The 19,964-nt window shown below is 38.2% G+C and overlaps 1 protein-coding gene across 11 annotated transcripts in view; it reads right to left on the bottom strand.

Moving 5' to 3' along the window:
- Window positions 1–19,964, bottom strand: part of CSGALNACT2 (chondroitin sulfate N-acetylgalactosaminyltransferase 2) — a 48,270-nt gene that overhangs the window by 16,353 nt on the left and 11,953 nt on the right. For 6 of the 11 annotated variants that reach the window (XM_055275233.2, XM_063637373.1, XM_063637372.1 and 3 more), the window contains 5 exons: window positions 14,845–15,768; window positions 11,808–12,024; window positions 10,134–10,235; window positions 6,649–6,827; window positions 3,595–3,689 (listed from right to left, as the gene is read on the bottom strand). In XM_055275233.2, coding sequence (XP_055131208.1) covers window positions 3,595–3,689; window positions 6,649–6,827; window positions 10,134–10,235; window positions 11,808–12,024; window positions 14,845–15,505 — 1,254 coding nt within the window. In that variant the 5' untranslated portion in view covers window positions 15,506–15,768. Of the gene's footprint in view, window positions 1–3,594; window positions 3,690–6,648; window positions 6,828–8,369; window positions 8,531–10,133; window positions 10,236–11,807; window positions 12,025–14,844; window positions 15,769–19,964 lie in introns of those variants that run through there. The other 5 variants (XM_055275234.2, XM_063637377.1, XM_063637376.1 and 2 more) reach the window with 3 other exon arrangements.

Here is a 19,964-nt window from a genome sequence, read left to right as displayed (position 1 = left end):
GTTGAGTGCTTTCTTACTTTCTGGCACTGTAAGATGCTCCAGGGTCTTCTTGTATACTTTTTGCCCCTGCCCTGGAATCAACCATTTCTCCGTGGACCTCTGGCTCCTTTGATTGGAGAATAGTATTAGAAACTAAGATTTGGAAGCTGAGTGTACTTGTTACTGTTAGGGTGTTACTGGTTCTAGGCCCTCTCAGTTGACAGCTAGGTAATACACATAAGTATACCATGTACATAACCCTCTGACATCTTAATCTCAAATTGGTATTAATTGGTTTTTATTATGTCAACATAACTATTTACACTAGTACATCAACAAATGTTTAGACTTAATTTTTTTTTTTTTTTTGAGGCGGAGTCCTGCTCTGCCGCCCAGGCTGGAGTGCAGTGGCGCAATCTCGGCTCACTGCAAGCTCCGCCTCCCGGGTTCACGCCATTCTCCTGCCTCAGCCTCTCCGAGTAGCTGGGACTACAGGTGCCCGCCACCACGCCCGGCTAATTTTTTGTATTTTTAGTAGAGACGGGGTTTCACCGTGGTCTCGATCTCCTGACCTCGTGATCCGCCTGCCTCGGCCTCCCAAAGTGCTGGGATTACAAGCGTGAGCCACCGCGCCCAGCCTAGACTTAATTTTTTTGGTTGTTCACCACTATTTACTCTCAGGTCCTCCTCTCTCAATGTATACATTTATCATTTTGCTGGACTTGATTACAAAGGTCTGTGAGAAATAAATTCTGAGTCCTTGAAAGCTCAAAAATGTCTATTTTGTCCTAAAATAGTAGGTTGAATATGAAATCAAAGTTACTTTTCTTCAGAATTTTCATAGTATTACTTTATTGTTTTCTAACACCAGTGTTTTCAAAAAGAAGGCGAATGCCAATCTGATTGTCACTCCTTTGTGAACAAGCTGGGTTTTGCTATTTTTAGTGTCTCTGGAAGCTATTAGAATTGTGCCTTTACTGTTGTTCTCCAAACAACAGAAGATTGGTTTCTGCTTAGCTCTGGAAACTTTTCTTCCATTTCCTCCACTCAATATTCTCTCTTTTCTGAACTCCTATTAATAATTTGGGAGCTTCTGGCTTGATTTTCCTTGTCTCAATCTTTCTCTCATGTTATCTCGTGAACTTCACGTGTCCAGCTGGCTTGTCTTCCAGCTTAAAAATCTGATTCAACTGTAACCATTCTGCTATTCAGACCATTTACTGATTTTAAAAATATTTTCACAATTCCCAAGTTCTTATTTTTTAAAGCAACAAATCCTGTTTTATGAATTTAACATTTTCTCTAATCTCCCCAAAGATATATTTTAAAATTACTTTCTATCTGTATTCATATACTCATGTGTTAATTTTTCTGTGTATTAACACTTGGTGCCTCTTTCATAGTACTGTTTTTCCTCAAATGTTTGGTTAGTCTTGGTTAATTGCTACTCATTTTTGTTTCAAGTATTGTTCAGAAGTCCATGGCTGTTAGCTAAGATTACAATGGCCTATCTCCAGTCACAGTCAAGGAGGTTAGAACAGGGTCTCAGGGGGAAATTGCTAACAGTAGCTCACTTCTGTAGTCTAGGGGCTCCCTAGCCACCCCGACCAGCCTCTCCAGCTCCAGGGACCACACACACTGCCTTAGACTGAGGGTCAATCCCTGTGATGACTGCTTCTCAGCACACCTATAGAAGCATGTTTATTCCAGGCTCCCTCCATTCTGTCTGCTATGAGCTCAGAGGATGCAAAGCAGCCCCATCTTCACTCACTGTTCTCTTGAACACGTTCTAGTCTGTTCTCTCCTTCAGAAATCTTATGCTAACTGCTATCGTCTTATAGAATGTTCTCAAAACTTATGGCTGCTAACACCTTCTCTCATTTTCCAGTACTAATGTACCCTTTTCTTTAGAATAATTCACTGTCAGATATGGCAGATGTGGGTGCTCAGTTTGCCATTTTGAACCTAGTTGTATTTATATTCATAATACTGGCCTACAGATAAGGTAGAGGCGTGTGTGTGTGTGTGTGTGTGTGTGTACTATGCCAAGTGTTGATATCAAGATAATGGTGGCCTCATAAAATACGTTAAGTACATCATATGGTGCTAATATTACCTGCTCTTTGAGAGTTTGGAAAAGCTCATAAATTAAAACATTGTATTTATGTACCTACAGGGTAACTTTTTGATAACTTTTTTAAATGGCTCTTAATTTCTTCAGAGCTTCCACCTTTTTTTTTTTGTTTTTTTGAGACGGAGTCTCGCTCTGTCACCCAGGCTGGAGTGCAGTGGCATGATCTTGGCTCAATGCAATCTCCGCCTCCCAGGTTCAAGTGATTCTATTGCCTCAGCCTCCCGAGTAGGTGGGACTACAGGCTCGTGCCACCATGCCTGGCTAATTTTTGTATTTTTAATAGAGATGGGGTTTTACCATATTGGCCACGCTGGTCTCGAACTCCTGACCTTGTGATCCACCCGCCTTGGCCTCCCAAAGTGCTGGGATTATAGGCATGAGCCACCATGCCTGGTCCACTTGCACCTCTTTTATTCATAAAATACTAACGTGAACTTGGCCTGTGTTCATATTTTATAAATTCTCAAATCTTTCATTTTATTTATAATTTAGAAAACTTACCCTATAAAATTGATCTATCTCAATGTTTTCATATTCTAATTTCCAATGTTTTCCTTTTTACCAGAAATGTGTCTACTTTATGATTAAATTTTTTGTACATAAACATAAGCTTCTATATTTCTCAATCTATTGTTTTATTAACTTCTGCCTTTATTACTTTCTTTGAAGTTATTTTTTATTTTTTTAAACATCTTAAAGTGACTTCTTAATCATTTCTTTTTCTTAGTATTAACAATAAACAATTAAATTAACAATAAAAGATTATGTTAAAAGCAATTTGGTATTCTGAACTCAATTCTGAAACAGGACATTAGTAGAAAAACTGGTGTAATCCTAATAAATCTGTAGTGTACTTAGCAGTAACTTACCAATATGAATTTCTTCACTTTGACAAATGTACCATGGTTACATAAGATGTTAGCATTAGAGGAAACTGGGTGAAGTATGGAACTCTCTGTACTGTCTTTGCAACTTCTCTAAATCTAAATTATTATAAAATAATGTTTATTTAAAAATTTTAAAAAGCTTACATAAAATTAGCTTTGGCAATAACTGTAGGTTTTGATATATGGCATTTATATTCCATGACTTTCCAGGTAATTTACCAGAGTATACTATTCCCTCTTATTTAGCAGAGTAGATTTAATTTCTAGTTAGTAGGGTTTTTAAAATCAAATTTTTAGTATTAGTAAAAATAAGCCGGTAGAAATGACTGTACAATTTCCACATTCTGGGACATGAGGTTTTCCTTTATGACCTAAACTCTGCTCCCCCTACATTTAATTCTGAAGCAATAAATGTGAAAAGCATTTTATTGGGGGTATAAAGAGGAACTATGGAAATGTGTTTACAACAACTATAGTTTAACACTTTGCTCTGGAAATAACAGTTTTTTATTGAAACTTTGTTTTCCACTTACACAACAAACATCTAGAAAAGATCTTTAGAGTCTTTCATAACTGAAAATGTGAAAGTCTCACCAGCTGCTGCTCCACAGGTGGTGGCACTTCCTGGTTGGCATAAACAATGGCAGGATTGTAAAGACTGAACACCACAGGGTAAAACACCTTCTTACCTACAAATTAAAATATAGGTTTGTAACATACAAAGAAGTTATGAAGAACTGTTCTTTATTGCAGTATCTATTAAGTTTTATCAAAGTCTTTCTTATTATACATGATTTTATCTATATTTTTTAATATTCAGGCTACAGAACATCATGTTAATTTGATGAATATGATGATTTTGTAACATATCAGTAGGTTAACTATAACCTTGCAAAAGAAGAGAGGAAAAAACAAACTAAAGGGTGCTTCACGTTTATTCCCTTTGACTTTGGGGAGATATGTATTCATTACATGAGTCATTTATTACTCATTATTTCATTTAATCAGTAGTAATAAATGTAGATTAACCTCTGATAATCACTATGAAACTTAGAAACATCTGTTAAATCCACCCATCAAAAATGAATCATTAGAAAGAGTAAATTCAAAGAATACTGTACAATGAATAGATATGCAGAGAATAATGAAAATATAGAATAAATCTGAACCAAAATCTGGAAAAGTCAGGAAGATAAGGGTTAAAATTACCCGATATAATAGCCCTTGGAGAAGACCTTGTCATCAGCATTCAAACTGACTGATCTAAAAGGACCATAAAGGCTAACTAGCCCATCTCCCCTCAGGAGAGGGAACCCTTGCTATAGCTGGCTTCAATCAGATATGATCACATGAAGTGTTCAGTGATTGTCAAGAAGTGTAGGAGTAACATGGCAACCTTTTTATTACAAGATCCCTAGCAGATGCTCATTCTACCTTTGTTCAAATACATTTAGGGATGGGGAGCTCAATTTTTCCAGAGGCAAATCTATTTCTGGATATAAAATATTTCTTTTAAATTAAGCAAATATGTCTCCATCAACTTTCACATTTTGCATTTCATGCTGTAAAATAAACCTAACCTTCATTTATTCATTAGGTTTTCAAAGAGTTCCTGAAAACTATCTCTAACCTAATTAATAAGAAGACAATCATTTGCATATGAATAGTTCTACATAAAAAAAAAAAACCATTTGCTATTAGATTCTTTAAAAAATTTTTATTTTTATTTTTTGAGACAGAGTCTTGCTCTGTTGCCCAGGCTGGCGATCTCAGCTCATTGCAACCTCCGCCTCCCAGGTTCAAGCAATTCTTCTGCCTCAGCCTCAAAAGTAGCTGGGATTACAGGAACAAGCTACCACGCCCGGCTAATTTTTAGTAGAGATGGGGTTTCAACATGTTGGCCAGGCTGGTATCGAACTCCTGACGTGAGGTGATCCACCCGCCTCGGCCTCCCAAAGTGCTGGGATTACAGGCATGAGCCACCATGCCCGGCCTCTTTAATACTTTTAATTCTTTTAAATGAGCTAAAAAGCATTCAGCCACCATGCCCGGCCAAAAATTTCATTTTTAAAGACTAGGTCTCACTATGTTGCCCAGGCTGGTCTTGAACTCCTATGCTCAAGTGCTCCTCCTGTCTCAGACTCCCAAGGTGCTGGGATTAAGGTGTGAGCTACTGTGCTCAGCAGCGCCCCCCAGTGTTTTTCTAATTGACTAATAAAAATGGTGTACAACATGATGTTTTGCTACATTCATACACTATGAAATGACTAAATCAAGCTAATAACCATATCCACCACCTCACATAATTAACATTTTTTTTTGATGGTAAGAACATTTTTTAATGCTACTATTGGCTTAGCAATTTGTAAGTATACAATATATTGTTATTAACTATAGTCACCATGTTTGTATAACAGATTTCCTGAACTTACTCATCCTGTTGAGATTCTTTAATACTTTTTTTTGAGACGGAGTGTCGCCCTGTCGCCCAGGCTGGAATGCAGTGGCGCGATCTTGGCTCACTGCAAGCTCCGCCTCCTGGGCTCACGCCATTCTCCTGCCTCAGTCTCCTGAGGAGCTGGGACTACAGGCGCCCACCACCATGACCGGATAATTTTTTTTGTATTTTTAGTAGAGACAGGGTTTCACCGTGTTAGCCAGGATGGTCTCCATCTCCTGACCTCATGATCCGCCCACCTCGGCCTCCCAAAGTGCTGGGATTACAGGCGTGAGCCACCACCCCTGGCCTCTTTAACACTTTTAATTCTTTTAAATGAACTAAAAAGCATTTAAAATTTGATTTCAAAAAATGTCATCTTTTCATTAATTTTTTTTTTTTTTTTTTTGAGACGGAGTCTCACTCTGTCACCAGGCTGGAGTGCAGTGGCACGATCTTGGCTTACTGCAACCTCTGCCTCCCAGGTTCAAGCAGTTCTTCTGCCTCAGCCTCCTGAGTAGCTGGGACTACAGGCGTGCGCCACCATGCCCAGCTAATTTTTGTATTTTTAGTAGAGATGGGGTTTCGCCATGTTGGCCAGGATGGTCTCAATCTCTTGACCTCATGATCTGCCCGCCTCAGCCTCCCGAAGTACTGGGATTATAGGCGTGAGCCCCTGCACCTGGCTATCTCATTAATTTTCAAAAAATATCTACAACTTAAAGCAAAGTATAGTAAATCACCCCAAAATGCACAGTCTGGAGATCAAGCACTATCTGCATCTAGACTTCCATGTGAGTGTGTGTGCACACATGCATGGGGGTATGTTTGCAGATGTGGACGCTATATGCCCAAAGCTGAGTGCTTCAGACTCTCACACACATCTCCATACCATCTGCTTGGCTCTTTTTCTGATCTGCACTGCTCCCGCCTCATCAATTTGTAGATATCCTGTTCCTCTGCATTTCTATATTTGGCTTCAAATGTAGTCACGGAAGTTGGACCCAAGAGAACAAGGGATATGAATTTCAAAGGGTCAAATTTTCAATTTCCTATTTAGTATTCCAGTTAAATTATGCCTAATATAACTTAAAAAAAAATACTGGGGTTTAACTAAAACTTCTCCCTCAAAATCACTTGATTCAAACTATAGGACATGCTGACAACGTTCTAAATTCTATAGTCAGCTCATCTACCAACATTTTACGCACCTGGCTCAGCATTTAACCGGCAGCTGTTAAGGAATTCGGCTGAGAAATAGATATCAACATCACAGAAAAACATCAAGACCTCTCCCTTGTCCCAAGCTCGGGCACCCACATTTAGTCCTCGTCCACGATTAAATTCTTCATTCAATGAGACCAAGGTGTAATTGTGAAAATTAGACTCACTATGAGGAAAGCACACACAACAAATGGTAAGTCCCACTTAAAGTTATCTTCCTTCGACACAGCTTACAAAATATGTTTTACACTTCAAATATTTGATTATATTGGTTCTACATTCACACAGGGAAAGAAAAATCACAGCTTCACGTGTATGATTATCATCAGGGAGAGATATTCACCAAATGCCCACATTTGAGGCACATGTTGGTGGTATGAGGCTCCAAAAGTGTTAAAGTGGCCACTGACCTTTGGAATCTTAAACACCTTTTGGGGTGATGAAAAATACACAAATGGAAAAATAGCTGTAATGTCTGTTAATAAATAATGCATTCTAAATGGATAACACACACAAAGATCACTCTCCTCTTGCATCCATTAGGTCTTTGCACACATGTCCCCTTATCAGAGGGATCCTCCCTGATACTACTTGAGAAGCAGCTGCGACCTCCCACTCCTTCGTCTCCATCCTCTTCCTCAGGCTGTTTTCCTTTATATTGCCAGACATGTTTGTTCCAGTGTCTCTCCCACTCTGTGGGAGCAGGGATTTCGTTTTGTTCATTACTATGGACACAGTGTCCCCTGATGGAGTAGGAGTTCAATAAATATTTGCTGAATGAATGAATGAACAGCAGTTCTGAAAAATACATCGCTCATGTCTGGAGTAGTTAGAGAAGATGTTAGAAGTGGAACGTGAGTTATGCCTTGGTTAAAATGTTGAATTCAGTGGTGAGTGTAAAGGTCATTCAAAATAATTATTCTCAAAGGCAAAGAGGTAAGAATGTAGAAAGCATTTTAGAGAAAAGGGATCAGACAAATCAGATTGGTAGAAAAGGACCCTAAAATGGGAACAGTGAGATAAGAGTCAAAGGAATCCTAAAATGGGAACAGTGAGATAAGAGTCAAAGGAATCCTAAAATGGGAACAATGAGAGAAGGGTCAGACTGAAGAGTACCTCCCATGCAAGGTTAAAGAAATCGGTCAGTATCCTAAAGGCAAAGAGAATCAGCAGGGCTTTTCTGCTAGGGCAGTGTTTCTCACAGTGAGGCCCCCAAACCCACAGCATCAGCTTCCTGTGTTAACGTGTCAGAGAAGCAAACTCTCAGACTACACCCAGACCCACTGAATCAGATGCTAGGGCTGGAGCCAAGCCTCTACATTTTCACAAGTCCTCCTGGTGATTCTGGCACTGAAGTTGGAGAATCACTCACTGCACTAGGGTGCAGCCTAATTTAAAAAGTAACATTTTAGGAGGATTATGCTTACAGCAGTACAGAATGGGTAATGGAGAGATGGAACAAAGGCTCAAATAGTGCATGGAGTGGACTCCAAGTGCTCCGAGTGCTTAGGACTCTTCTCCCCGTCTTAAGGAATATAAATCTCTCCTCTGTTGGGGGAAAACTGCCCATTGCCACCCCACATACTCAGCATCAAGTGGAGGCACTGATCACAGAATACCCCTCACTCTCTGCCCACCCCAACCACAGTAATTTCTTACGGGTGGAGACCAGGCTTAAGCTGGGCCAGTCCCAATACCCCCACCCCACCTGGCCATAGTGATTGGCTCAAGAGTGGGCAACATGTCCTTCCCTGGGATTTTCTCAACTGGAGCTGGGAGAAAGCTCTTTCCTCTCTGATGGCAAAGCTGAGAAGATGTGAGCCCAGAGCCGCCAACAGTCATATCCCTCACCATGTGGAAGAAGCCAATCTGCAACAGGAGAATGAAGTCAACATGCAGAGAAAAACAGACAAGGAGACGAGAATTTTGATGGTATTTAAGTCTCTGGTTCCAATCCCTGAGAAACCAGAGTTGTTTTGATTTTCTTCTCCAAATTTGGTTGTAACAATCCCTTTATTTCTGGGAGGTATCCAAGATTCTTCAATACTGCTCCTATTTTCCTCAAGCAAGCTCAAGGTAGGTTTACACCATTTGCCACAGAAGTGTCTTGACAATACTTCAGTATTACCAGTGTGAGCTCGTGGCACTTAGTAGGTGATCTAAAAACACTAAGGAGGGACAGGAAGGGAAGAAATGGAGGGAGGGGGAACCAGGGTTAGGGTGGTGGCAGTAGCAAGGAAGAGATAGAGAAGAGGTCCTGTGAATTAAGTAGGAACTAACTAATTAGAGGTAACTGGAGGCAAAGAATAAGTAAAAGACTGTGGCTCTCAGAAGTCATGCCCAGATGGTGAAAATGGTTTTACTCTGAACTGAAAGAGGGCTATCAGGAGGAGGAGCTGGTGTAGGGAAGGGGAAGACAGTGAGTCGTGTCTATATACATCAAGACTCTTGAGAATCCCTGCAGGTCAGGGACTCAGATTCACTCATCTATGCCCACTCTTCTTCCAACTACCCCAGTCAGACTCCCAAGCAGTGTACCTGGAACACAGTAGGTAGGACTCAATGAATGTTAGTTGAATGATTTGAGAAGAATGGCTGATCAAATGTAGGCTCTTGGCAAATGGCCGCAACTGGCAGAAAGGTAAAGAAGCAAGTAAAGGATATAGAGCTGGTGTGGTTAGAGATGATAATCAACCTAATAGTTTACATTACATCATACTTACATTTACAAAATAGTTACATTTTACAAACACAAGAAGAACATTTTGAGACAGAAATACTGGTTAGGTTGTCCAAGGTAAAAAAGCAATGAAAAAGAATAACAGAAAAGAATTTGGTGGTTAAGTCATATCTTTGGGCCCATGATTTAGAAAGAAAAAGGCTGAGAAGCTAAAGAATTAATAATTAAGTACTAAGGGATTACTAATTCATCCATTCAAACCTCTGAGCATCTACTATGTGCCAGGTACTATATGACTTGCTTAGTTATGAACTACTGTCTCGTGATATTGAGCTGTGAAAGGACAGAAACATAACATTAGCGGCTGGGCACTTCAGAGTTGAGTGGGAGTTTCTTAAGCATATGGGAGACCTCAGCATTGTTAGCAAGGGGAGAAGAAGGAGCCTGAGGAAATGGAAGGAAAGAAAGGTGACAAAAAAGAGACAAGTTCAGAAGATGATTATGTCAAAGTGAAGGAATTAGATTTTAAAAAAAGGAAAGAGCAGCAAATACACAGAGGGTGAGTGGGCCACAGAGAGAGCATCATGCCAGGCTGCCTGCTAAGCAGTGAAGGGAAGTTGAGTCATGTAGGGTTGCATGTGAAATGAGGAACTTATCATCACCACCACCACCCACATGCTCAGCCAATTTTAAAATTATAGTTACTAAAAATTATTAACTCATTACATATCTGAAATTCTCTGTTAGCAATGTTATATATCAAGGACTTCGCTGTAGATGTGGTTCACCAACCTTGTGACAGATTCTAGGATAGACTTGACTTTAGACAGTCCTTCTTTACCAAAATATACCACTGTGAGATGAATCTTCTTGTCTTGATGAATACAAACATCCCTAACAAAAATGAAAAATAAAAATTTATTCAAGAAAACATGAGGCACTATTCATTCAGAAAGCAACCACAGGAAGCTTTAACAAGAAAATGAGGCATTACTGACACAGCAGTAAACATAAAAGTGGCAATACTGATGAATTATGGAAGGCACAAGGTCTATGCCTGAATGAGTGCACCCCTTGGAGGGCCATGGAAGCAGTCTGACATCGTTGCCATATTTCAAAACATTTTTTGAACTTTTGCTTTTGGATTGCTTTCAGAAGCAAATCACAAGCTATTCAAGGAAATAAACTCAATTGGTTCAGAACCAAATAAATAAATACTGACCTTTTGGATTAAGAGTTATTTTGTCTTCAGACTGGCTAATTCCAAAAATTGTAACTATCATTAAGGAATAAATATTTGCCATGACTGAGATTACTTACTGTAAATAGTAATGTGGCCTTTGAAAGTAATTCCAAGAAAGGCAATAAAAAAATGCTTTAGGAAATCAGATCTCAAGTGAGCTATTTGGAACAGTAAATCTCACTTGGAAGTATGACTGCCAGACATTCAGCTGCAGGACAGTTTTAATTAACTTTTTAAATCCAACAATTTCAATATGAGAATAAAGACTAGGATCACAAAGCATTAAACTAGTATATCAAAGTATCTAAAACATTAAAAATATTAAAAGTATTAAAAACATGGAAACTGTTAAATCAAAAAGCATCATTTTCCACAAATAGTTTTCATAATGTGTAGATAATTATTTAACACTTCAGCATTTTAAAATAACCAAATTTGACAACATAAAAAAACTTTACAAATTCTCTGCTTTGCAAGATGAAATAACTTTCTCCAATTTTTAGTTTAATGTTTGTATGTCTAAATGTATTTCAATTAAAAAACTCAAATCATTCTCTCAAGGGGATTTTCTTGTGAGACACAAGTATTCTGTATCTTGATTGGGGTTGTGGTTTGTGAGTGTATACATTTGTCAAAAGACATTAAATCCTAGCCTGGACAACATGGCAAGACCCCCTCTCTACAAAGAATAAAAAAGATGGCATGCACCTGTGGTCCCAGCTACTTGGGAGTCTGAGGCAGGAGGATCACTTGAGCCCAGGAGGTTGAGGCTGCAGTGAACTGTGCTCACTCCACTGCATTCTAGCCTGGGTGACAGAGTGAGACCCTGTCTCCAAAAAAAAAAACAAAAAACAAAAAACAACCAGTCATGATACCTACATCCTTAAAATATGTGGATTTTACTGCATGTAAATTATTCCTTAGTAAAGTTGATTTTTTAAAAATTCAACTTGTCTTAAAATGAATTTACAAACAATTATCAAGGCCATCAAATTTAGTTTCTAATAGGTGTCACTCTCAATTTATTTCATAGTTCAAATTGTCTATAACACAATATACTACACATGCTTTAAAAAAAGAGAGAATATAAAAAAAAAGTTCCCCTAAAGCCTATAAAATTATTCTAAGGAATTATAATCAGGGAAGATAAATTAAGGAAATCTGAGTAAAACGTGATTTTTTTTTAGGAGAATGTAGCTTAATCATTAAGCCCTGACAGTTACCTGAAGTTCTGCATAAACTGTACAAATGCTTCAGTTCTTTCAGCAAGTGGCACAATGATATTAATAATTGATCTAGTGATGTCAATCATCTCACTCTTCACTTTCATGAGAGGTCCAAAAGGGCGGAAGAGGGTCACATGTCTATATTCCATAAGGTCTGCTTTCTTAAAAAACAGTTCATATTGCGTGCCCTTATCTCTCTCAGTGCGATAATAACCTAAAGGAAAGAGTTAGGAACAAAGACATCTCCATGTCAAAGTTTACAAATTCAATGAGAAGACAGATTTTACTCACTTAAATGTAAAGGGTATTAAACCAGACCTGCAGGATTTTTACCTATTTGTAAAAATATTTATCCCCACTGCACAGTAACAATTACTCACTTAAAAGAAAAGGTTAAAAAAAAATGTTCACTGTTCTTTTATTCAATCTATAAAATATACTACAAATGACAATTATTCCTTTTTACATATGACTTTTTAAAAATACTAGAGCCTATCAATATGGTAACCATGATAAATAAAGAAATTACTTCTAGCAATATTAAAATCTAGACCCAAGAGCCAAAATTTCTATTGGTTTAGGTCAACTAAAAGAAATCGAGTGCCTTCATGTCAGTTATGTGATACAAAGAGTGCCACGTGGTCTCAATTTTGAGGATAGGGCCAGTCTAGTGAAGGAGACAGAAAAATAGACAAATAATAACAATATAGTGCTATGTGATATATATATATATGTGTATATATGTGTATATACATACATACATATAAAATCACTGACTAGAGTGAAGTCAGACAAAGAAAAATTGGTACAGATTTAAACACAGTGATTTGAGATGCCTTTGAGAGAAAAGCATGAGCATCTACGAGGCAATCTGATTTTTTTTTTTTTAGACAGTCTCTCACTCTGTCACCAGGCTGGAGTGCGGTGGTGCAATCTTGGCTCACTGCAACCTCCGCCTCCCGGGTTCAAGCAATTCTTCTGCCTCAGCCTCCTGAGTAGCTGGGACTACAGGCATGTGCCACCACGCCCAGCTAATTTTTGTATTTTTAGTAGAGACGGGGTTTCACCATGTTGGCCAGGATGGTCTTGATCTCTTGACCTCATAATCTGCCCACCTTGGCCTCCCAAAGTGCTGGGATCACGGGAGTGAGCCACTGCGCCCAGCAGCAATCTGATTTTTAAGTATGGCGCTCAGGAGAGAGAAGGTTAGACCTACAGATGTGTGAGTCACTCAGTCAATATCTGGGTATAAAATGGTGAATAAAATAGACTTGGTTCCGACTCTCCTAAGGCTTACAGTTTAGTAGGAAGCACAAGCCAGGAAATGGGCAACGCCACATACTGTGACAAGCAGTATGAATGTACAGGTGACAAGAGCACACAGAAGTATGCTGTCTTAGACTTGAGGTTGTAGATGCCTTCTCAGAAGAGCTGAAGTTTAGCTAAAGTTTAGAAGAGGGATAGGAATTAGTTGTCATTACTAATTATTAGTAATTATTCTCCCTGCAGTGGGCAGACAGTGGCATAGTAGAGGAAAAGTGAGGAACAGAATATGTTCCATTTAGAGAAAAATCCTGAAGTATCAGAATCCAAGGAGAGTTATAAGACAAAAGCAGGAGCTGCAGAATATAAAACTGGCACAGGTCCCTTTCTTTTTAGGTAGAGCTGATGTGAGGACATTTTACACACGTTACTTAGTTATCTTATTTCCTCTGCAGCTTCCAATTCTGCCATAAGCTACAAACATACAGTTAGAAGACAAAAAAGCTGAGCTTGCAGAAAAATCAGAAGAGTTTTGAGAAAAATAATCCATCAAAAATGGCAGGAAGTGACAGCAGAAAAAAGAGGAGGCCACAAGGAAAGGCGGCTGCAATGCCACTGCAAAGCATTAATGCCCTCCCTGATGGCCTCCAAAGGCCTCAGTGTATTATAATAATGCTACAGTGCAGCAAGTGATGGCCATGATGATTTGCAGTCAAAAAGTCTACATGTGCTATACCAGGGGTCCCTAACCTCCAGGCCACAGACCGCTACTGGTCCGTGGCCTGTTGGGACTAGGCGGCACAGCAAAAGGTGAGTGATAGGAGCCTGGCAAGCATTACTGCCTGAGCTCCGCCTCCTGTCAGATCAGCGGCTGCACTGGATTCTCAAAGTACAGCAAACTCTGTTGTGAACTGCGCATGCGAGGAATCTACACTGCACGCTCTTTATGAGAATCTAACTAATGCCAGATGATCTGAGGTGGAACAGTTTCATCCCAAAACCATCCTCACCATCCCATGGAAAAATTGTCACCCATGAAACCAGTCCCTGGTGCCAAAAAGGCTGGGGACCACTGTGATACAGTTTATAGAATCAAGCAAAGAGAACTTTCAAGAAACATTTATTTTTATAATGGTTTAAGTCAGCAATTAAATGTTTAGCAGTGAATGTAAAGGAGATGGGTAGGGATCTAGAATTATTACTGTTAAGATCAATCAATAAGTATCTTAAATTTTATAGCAGTGTTCTTCAACCTCTGAGTCATATCCCATCTTGATACATAAAAATTCCATACCCTTTCTGAAATATGTATTAGGAAAACAGGTATTTCCTTACTTTTCCAAATGCCAAATATACTTTTTAAACTATGTATAACCCCTTGTTCAGACATGCGCTTCTCCTTCCTCCAATACGAAAAATAGCTAAGAGTCTACTAATTTTTTCTTTCCTTTATCAAATGGTTTTCAAGTTTTGAGTTTTAGTTTACACATTTTTAAAAACATAAAAAAGAACACCAAGATCAGATAAGTGAGGAATATAAACATACACATGCAACAAGAGCTGTTTTATTCTATTTCCCCAGTCCTTATTCTCCATTTTTATTATGATCTCATACCTTTTTCCAGAAGGCCACTTAAAATTCTTGGTGCAATGAAGTGCGAAAACCTTAAGTGTTTTAATACTGTAGATAATGACTGACTTATATTACCAGCATACAATACTAGCATTTGTCTTACTAACATAATATTGACCAACATATTTTTCACATTACCTTCTACGAAGTCATTTTCATTAAATATCAGTTTCTCTCCAAGGGGACCCTCCTCATCTTCTTGTTCATCATCTTCATCAGGATTATTAATGACCTCCAAGCCCGCTTCAATAACTTCCACCAATTCATCTCGTTTGTCTTTTCTAACTGGCTTTTCTTCAGGATGGCGAGTGAGACCCATTTCCAATTGAAATACTTTCATTAAGGTAAAACTTTCAAAGGGAATGACCCCATACTCACTCGGTAGTTTGGCCCCTATGCTAACTTCAGCTTTGTCAATTTGGGAATGAAGAAACTCTAAAAGATCACTAGGTGCTTGCTCTTTGTTGCTCTGATAGCCTATGCCATTAGCCCCTACATTCTTTCTTTCTTGCAATGACTTCATCTTCTCACTCATTTCTTGTAATTCTTGTTTTAGTTGGGCAATTTGGCGTTTCAGACTGGTTGCCCTGGTTTGATAATGTTCTTCTTGTTCCTGTAGGAGGGCTTGATAATACTCTTTACCATAATTTTCCCCAACAACACCAGGAAGAGATGCATTTCCATCAGTCTGGGGGGCACATTCCAGGAGGTACATAAATAATACCAAACTGCAGAGCAAAGCGAGGCCCAACAGCAACCAGTGGGTCCGGGTGTGAAGAATCAGTCCTCTTCTAGGCATTCTTATTAATGTGTATTTGCCTAACAAAATAAGCTCTTTGTGTGTTCATACCTTTAGTAAAAAGTTATCAAAAATTAAAAACAAAATCAGAATTTCCATAAAAGTTACCCAAATAATTCTGCCGTAGCTTTAAGTTTTTCTTTCTTCAGCAGTCATGACTACTTGCAGAAATGGGAAATTATGTATACTTTCTGTATTGTTACCATGATATCCAGAATAAAGCAATCTGATATATAAAATCCATTATATTGGTAGTGATTTTTCTGAAAGACACAGATCAGAATCAATCAGAATTTTGTTCCCTTAAGGATATCAAATTTGTTTGTGGCTTGAGTAAACTTAGCTACGTGACTACTATATGCAGAGAACTATGAGAGGTACTAATATAATTTAGAATATTCAGTAAATACTTGGAGAATTTTTTCTTTTTTGAGATGGAGTCTCACTCTATCACCCAGGCTGGAGCGCTGTGGCACAATCTTGGCTTACTGCAACCTCTGCCTCCTGGGTTCAAGTGTTCCTTCCATCTCAGCTTCCTGAGTAGCTGGGACTACAGGCACCTGCCTACCACGCCCAGTTAATTTTTGTATTTTTAGTAGAGACAAGGTTTCACCATGTTAACCAGGCTGGTCCTGACCTCAGGTGATCTGCCCGTCTTGGCCTCCCAAAGTGCTGGGATTACAGGTGTGGGCCACTGAGCCTGGCCTGGGAGAATTTTTAAAAATAGCTTACAAAACAATAAATTATGTATAATACTTTTAACTAATGTCTACACGGCTATAACTTGAATCAAAGAAACATTAAAATTACATTCAGCATAGTCTGTATTACATATATTCTACTGTTCTCTAATTATTTGAAAATTATATTGCCTATAACTCTTTATTAACATAGTATTTCAATTACCGCACCATTTCCCAACTAAAGCTTATGACCATTTGGGAACTGAGTTTATAGAAATTGTTTCTGTTATAGCAATAAAGGTTTACTGGAGAGAGAGATTTTCTTCCAGTTTATTCAACTCAAGCATTCTACCTCATTAATTTCTACTGCTCAGCTCAGCCAATCTAGGAGCCTTAAAATTGTGGGGGAAAGAACAACTTCAAAAGCTCACAGACATCTGAAAAACACATTAGGAAAACATTTTTATATCCAATGTCCTCCAGTAGATTATTTGCACATTAGATCACATAATTCTTTCCACTGTATTACGCATCAACAGATTTCCTACAAGTCTACAAAGGTTTGGAGTCTATATAAAGAAAAAACATGAAGAATTTAATCATCCTTATCAGCAGAGAAAAAAATTCAAAAACCATTTATACATTTATAAAATTACATGCTATCGTTCATGCCACAACCAGTTGTGCGAACTCTTCCATGTCTTTAATGATTCTTAACTCTAAAAATAGAGGTTTAACTCAGGACAAGGGAGGCAAGGAGACCTCCACTGCAAAGAGAACTTCCGTTGTAACAAAGTGCTTGTTGAGAAGGATAATGTGATACAACAGCAGGCTTTTAACAGTAATGGTTTTCTCACTGCAGCAAAACCTGGAAGATCACTACAGGTTATCAGTCCTAGCCACTTTTTTAATGAGTACAAAAACCTGGATGCTTTCTGTGGCAAATGCTGCAATGCGTATTTTTTTTTTTTTGTAACATGTCTGTATAAAACATAGGACAAATGAAAACTTCTTATGGCCAATATACCACAATTAATGGTCTTAACTCTCCTTATTTATTATTTTAGTAAACGAAATGATAACCAAGTATCTTGAAAAATTTAATTCACTACAAGGGAGTCTTTTTTGTTTGTTTGTTTGAGACGCAGTCTCGCTCTGTCACCCAGGCTGCAATGCAGTGGCGCGATCTTGGCTCACTGCAAGCTCTGCCTCCCGGGTTCGTGCCATTCTCCTGCCTCAGCCTCCCGGGTAGCTGGGACTACAGGCGCCGGCCACCACGCCCGGCTAATTTTTGTATTTTTAGTAGAGACAGGGTTTCACCGTGGTCTCATCTCCTGACCTCATGATCCGCCCGCCTCATCTCCTGACCTCATGATCCGCCCGCCTCGGCCTCCCAAAGTGCTGGGATTAGCCACCGCGCCTGGCCAAGGGAGTCTTTTACTATTACAGCATCTCTCTTACTGATTATAAATCTTGTTTGAGTGATGTAGAAAAAAACAAAAAAACAGTTGGCTTTAAGAAATACCATCTAATTAAAAAATAAGAATACAAAACTAGTATTATTTCCAGGACTTAACCATACCTCAAAACCATAATCCCTAACATAAGAAAACACTTGAATTTCATTATTTAAAAGATAAACCTAGCGGTATCTGTTTTAACTATTACTAGCCCATTTATTAGGAAAAAGAACTGAAAATGTGGAGACATAATCTTGTATAATAAAGATATACATACATACTTTAATAAAGCTACACATACTTAAGCATATTATACTCAAAACTGAAGTGAAACTGGGTAACAGAACTACCACTATCTTTTATTAATATGGTACCTCATATGTTTTCTTTATATACACAATGTATTTTAGACTATGAGCTATAACTCAGACAATAGGTCACTACTGAAGTTTTACTTTTCAATAAAATAGAATGGAAAATATCAGTGGCAGTGTTAAAGCTAAGGTCATCTTTCTTCCTCTTCCCTTTAAGGGAAATACAGGTTTTGAGATATCCTACTTAATATTACAGTTGAATATTTTCTGATAAAATGAAAGAAAGGATAGTGTAATTACTTCAGAATGTAAATGTTAGTTGCATAATTCTGTGGTTATTAAAAACGAAAGATTTCAATAAAAATCTTGTTTGCCTAGTTCCCGAAAGAAACTCTTAGGCCATAACCTAGAAGATTACATTATAACTGTTCTATCATATAAATATATTAAGAATATTATAGAAAACATTTTTCTGTTGTTACATCTTGATTGTCATCATTCTATGAAATGTGTTTGTATCATGAGTACGGTTCATTCACAGCCCAGAGTTAATCCCAACAAGCCTTCTAAGCACAAATGCAGATAGTTAAGTGTTTTGAGGAGAGAAAAGGATAATGTGAAGATGGGAAAATAAGCTGTTAAAGGTATGTAACATGAAGCCAAAGATATCAGGATTGAAAGAAACCTTACAAGCCATCAATTCTAACTCTCTAAAACTGATTAAAAAACTGACTTCTTTTACAACCAAGATGAAGTAACGGGTCAGATTTACTCTCAGATTTGCTCTCTTTGGTTGTCTTGAAACAACCAAAAACAAACAAACAACTTTTCCTGCCAACAAACCCAAAATATGAAACAATGATTTTCAAGATATTTAACATCAGGTAACAAAGGACAGTGATCCCCAGAGAAACAAGTGGTTGCCAGCTTACTGCCTTAGTTTCTGAGCCACACAAGGAGGGGAACCTAAGCAGAGCCCAGCAGATTCCCTGAGTTGATGGGATGCAGCTCACGGTCTGAGGAGACCAAGGTATCTAGGATTAAAGCATATAGTACCAGAGTGGATACAGCTGCACACAGAGAGAACTCCAGAAATCTGAATAGGATATCCCATGGGTATTTGGCAGAGCACTGATCAGTGAAGGCTTATGAGGCAACTAACGGGCTAAGGAAAGGACCACACACAAAAGTAGAGGACACAGAACCCAGCATTCATACAGGGCCAGGATTAGTGCATGTTCCCAACAGACAGACTGGAAAACCTCAAAATTCCCAGGGCACTGGGTAGAGCACTCAAAAAAGTCTTGTCTCAGTAGTGGGAAATAATTAGCTCTAGACTAAACATGGCACTAATCCTGCCAATACATCTTAAAAGCAAGACTTGAAAGGATCACATTATTTCCAAGTAATAGCGCAACAAGCCTTAAGAATATTTATAAGAATATAGAAATATCCTGTACTCAACAAAATAAAATTCACAATATCTGGCATCTCAACAAAAATTACCAGGCATAAAAAAATATGATCCATAATGAAAAAAATCAACAACTAAAACTGACCAATGATTAGAACTGACAGATATGGGAATCTGCAGAAAAAGGACACCAAAACAGCTATCATAACTGTATTTTAAAAATGATGTTTATGTTCAAAAATTTAAGTAGAGATATGAATGACATAAAAGAGATCCAAGTTAAACTTCAGGAGATGAAAATTTCAGTGTCTGAGATGAAAAATACACTGAATGGGATTAATGGCAGATTAGATATTTTAGAAGAAAATATTAGTAAACTAAAGATGTAGCAACAGAAACTATGCAACATACAGAAAGAAAAAAAAAAGAAAAATATAAACAAAGCATTGATAAGCTCTGGGACAACTTCAAACAGCCTAATATACATGTAATTGGAGTCCCCAAAGAAGGGGGAAGGAGTCAGGAGAAATACTTAAATAAATAAGGCTGAAAATTTCCCAAATTTGATGGAAACTATAAACACACATA

This window comes from Symphalangus syndactylus, chromosome 4 (genome assembly GCF_028878055.3).
Source record: "Symphalangus syndactylus isolate Jambi chromosome 4, NHGRI_mSymSyn1-v2.1_pri, whole genome shotgun sequence".
NCBI classification, from domain to species: Eukaryota; Metazoa; Chordata; class Mammalia; order Primates; family Hylobatidae; genus Symphalangus; species Symphalangus syndactylus.
This window is presented reverse-complemented; position numbering and strand designations above follow the sequence as displayed.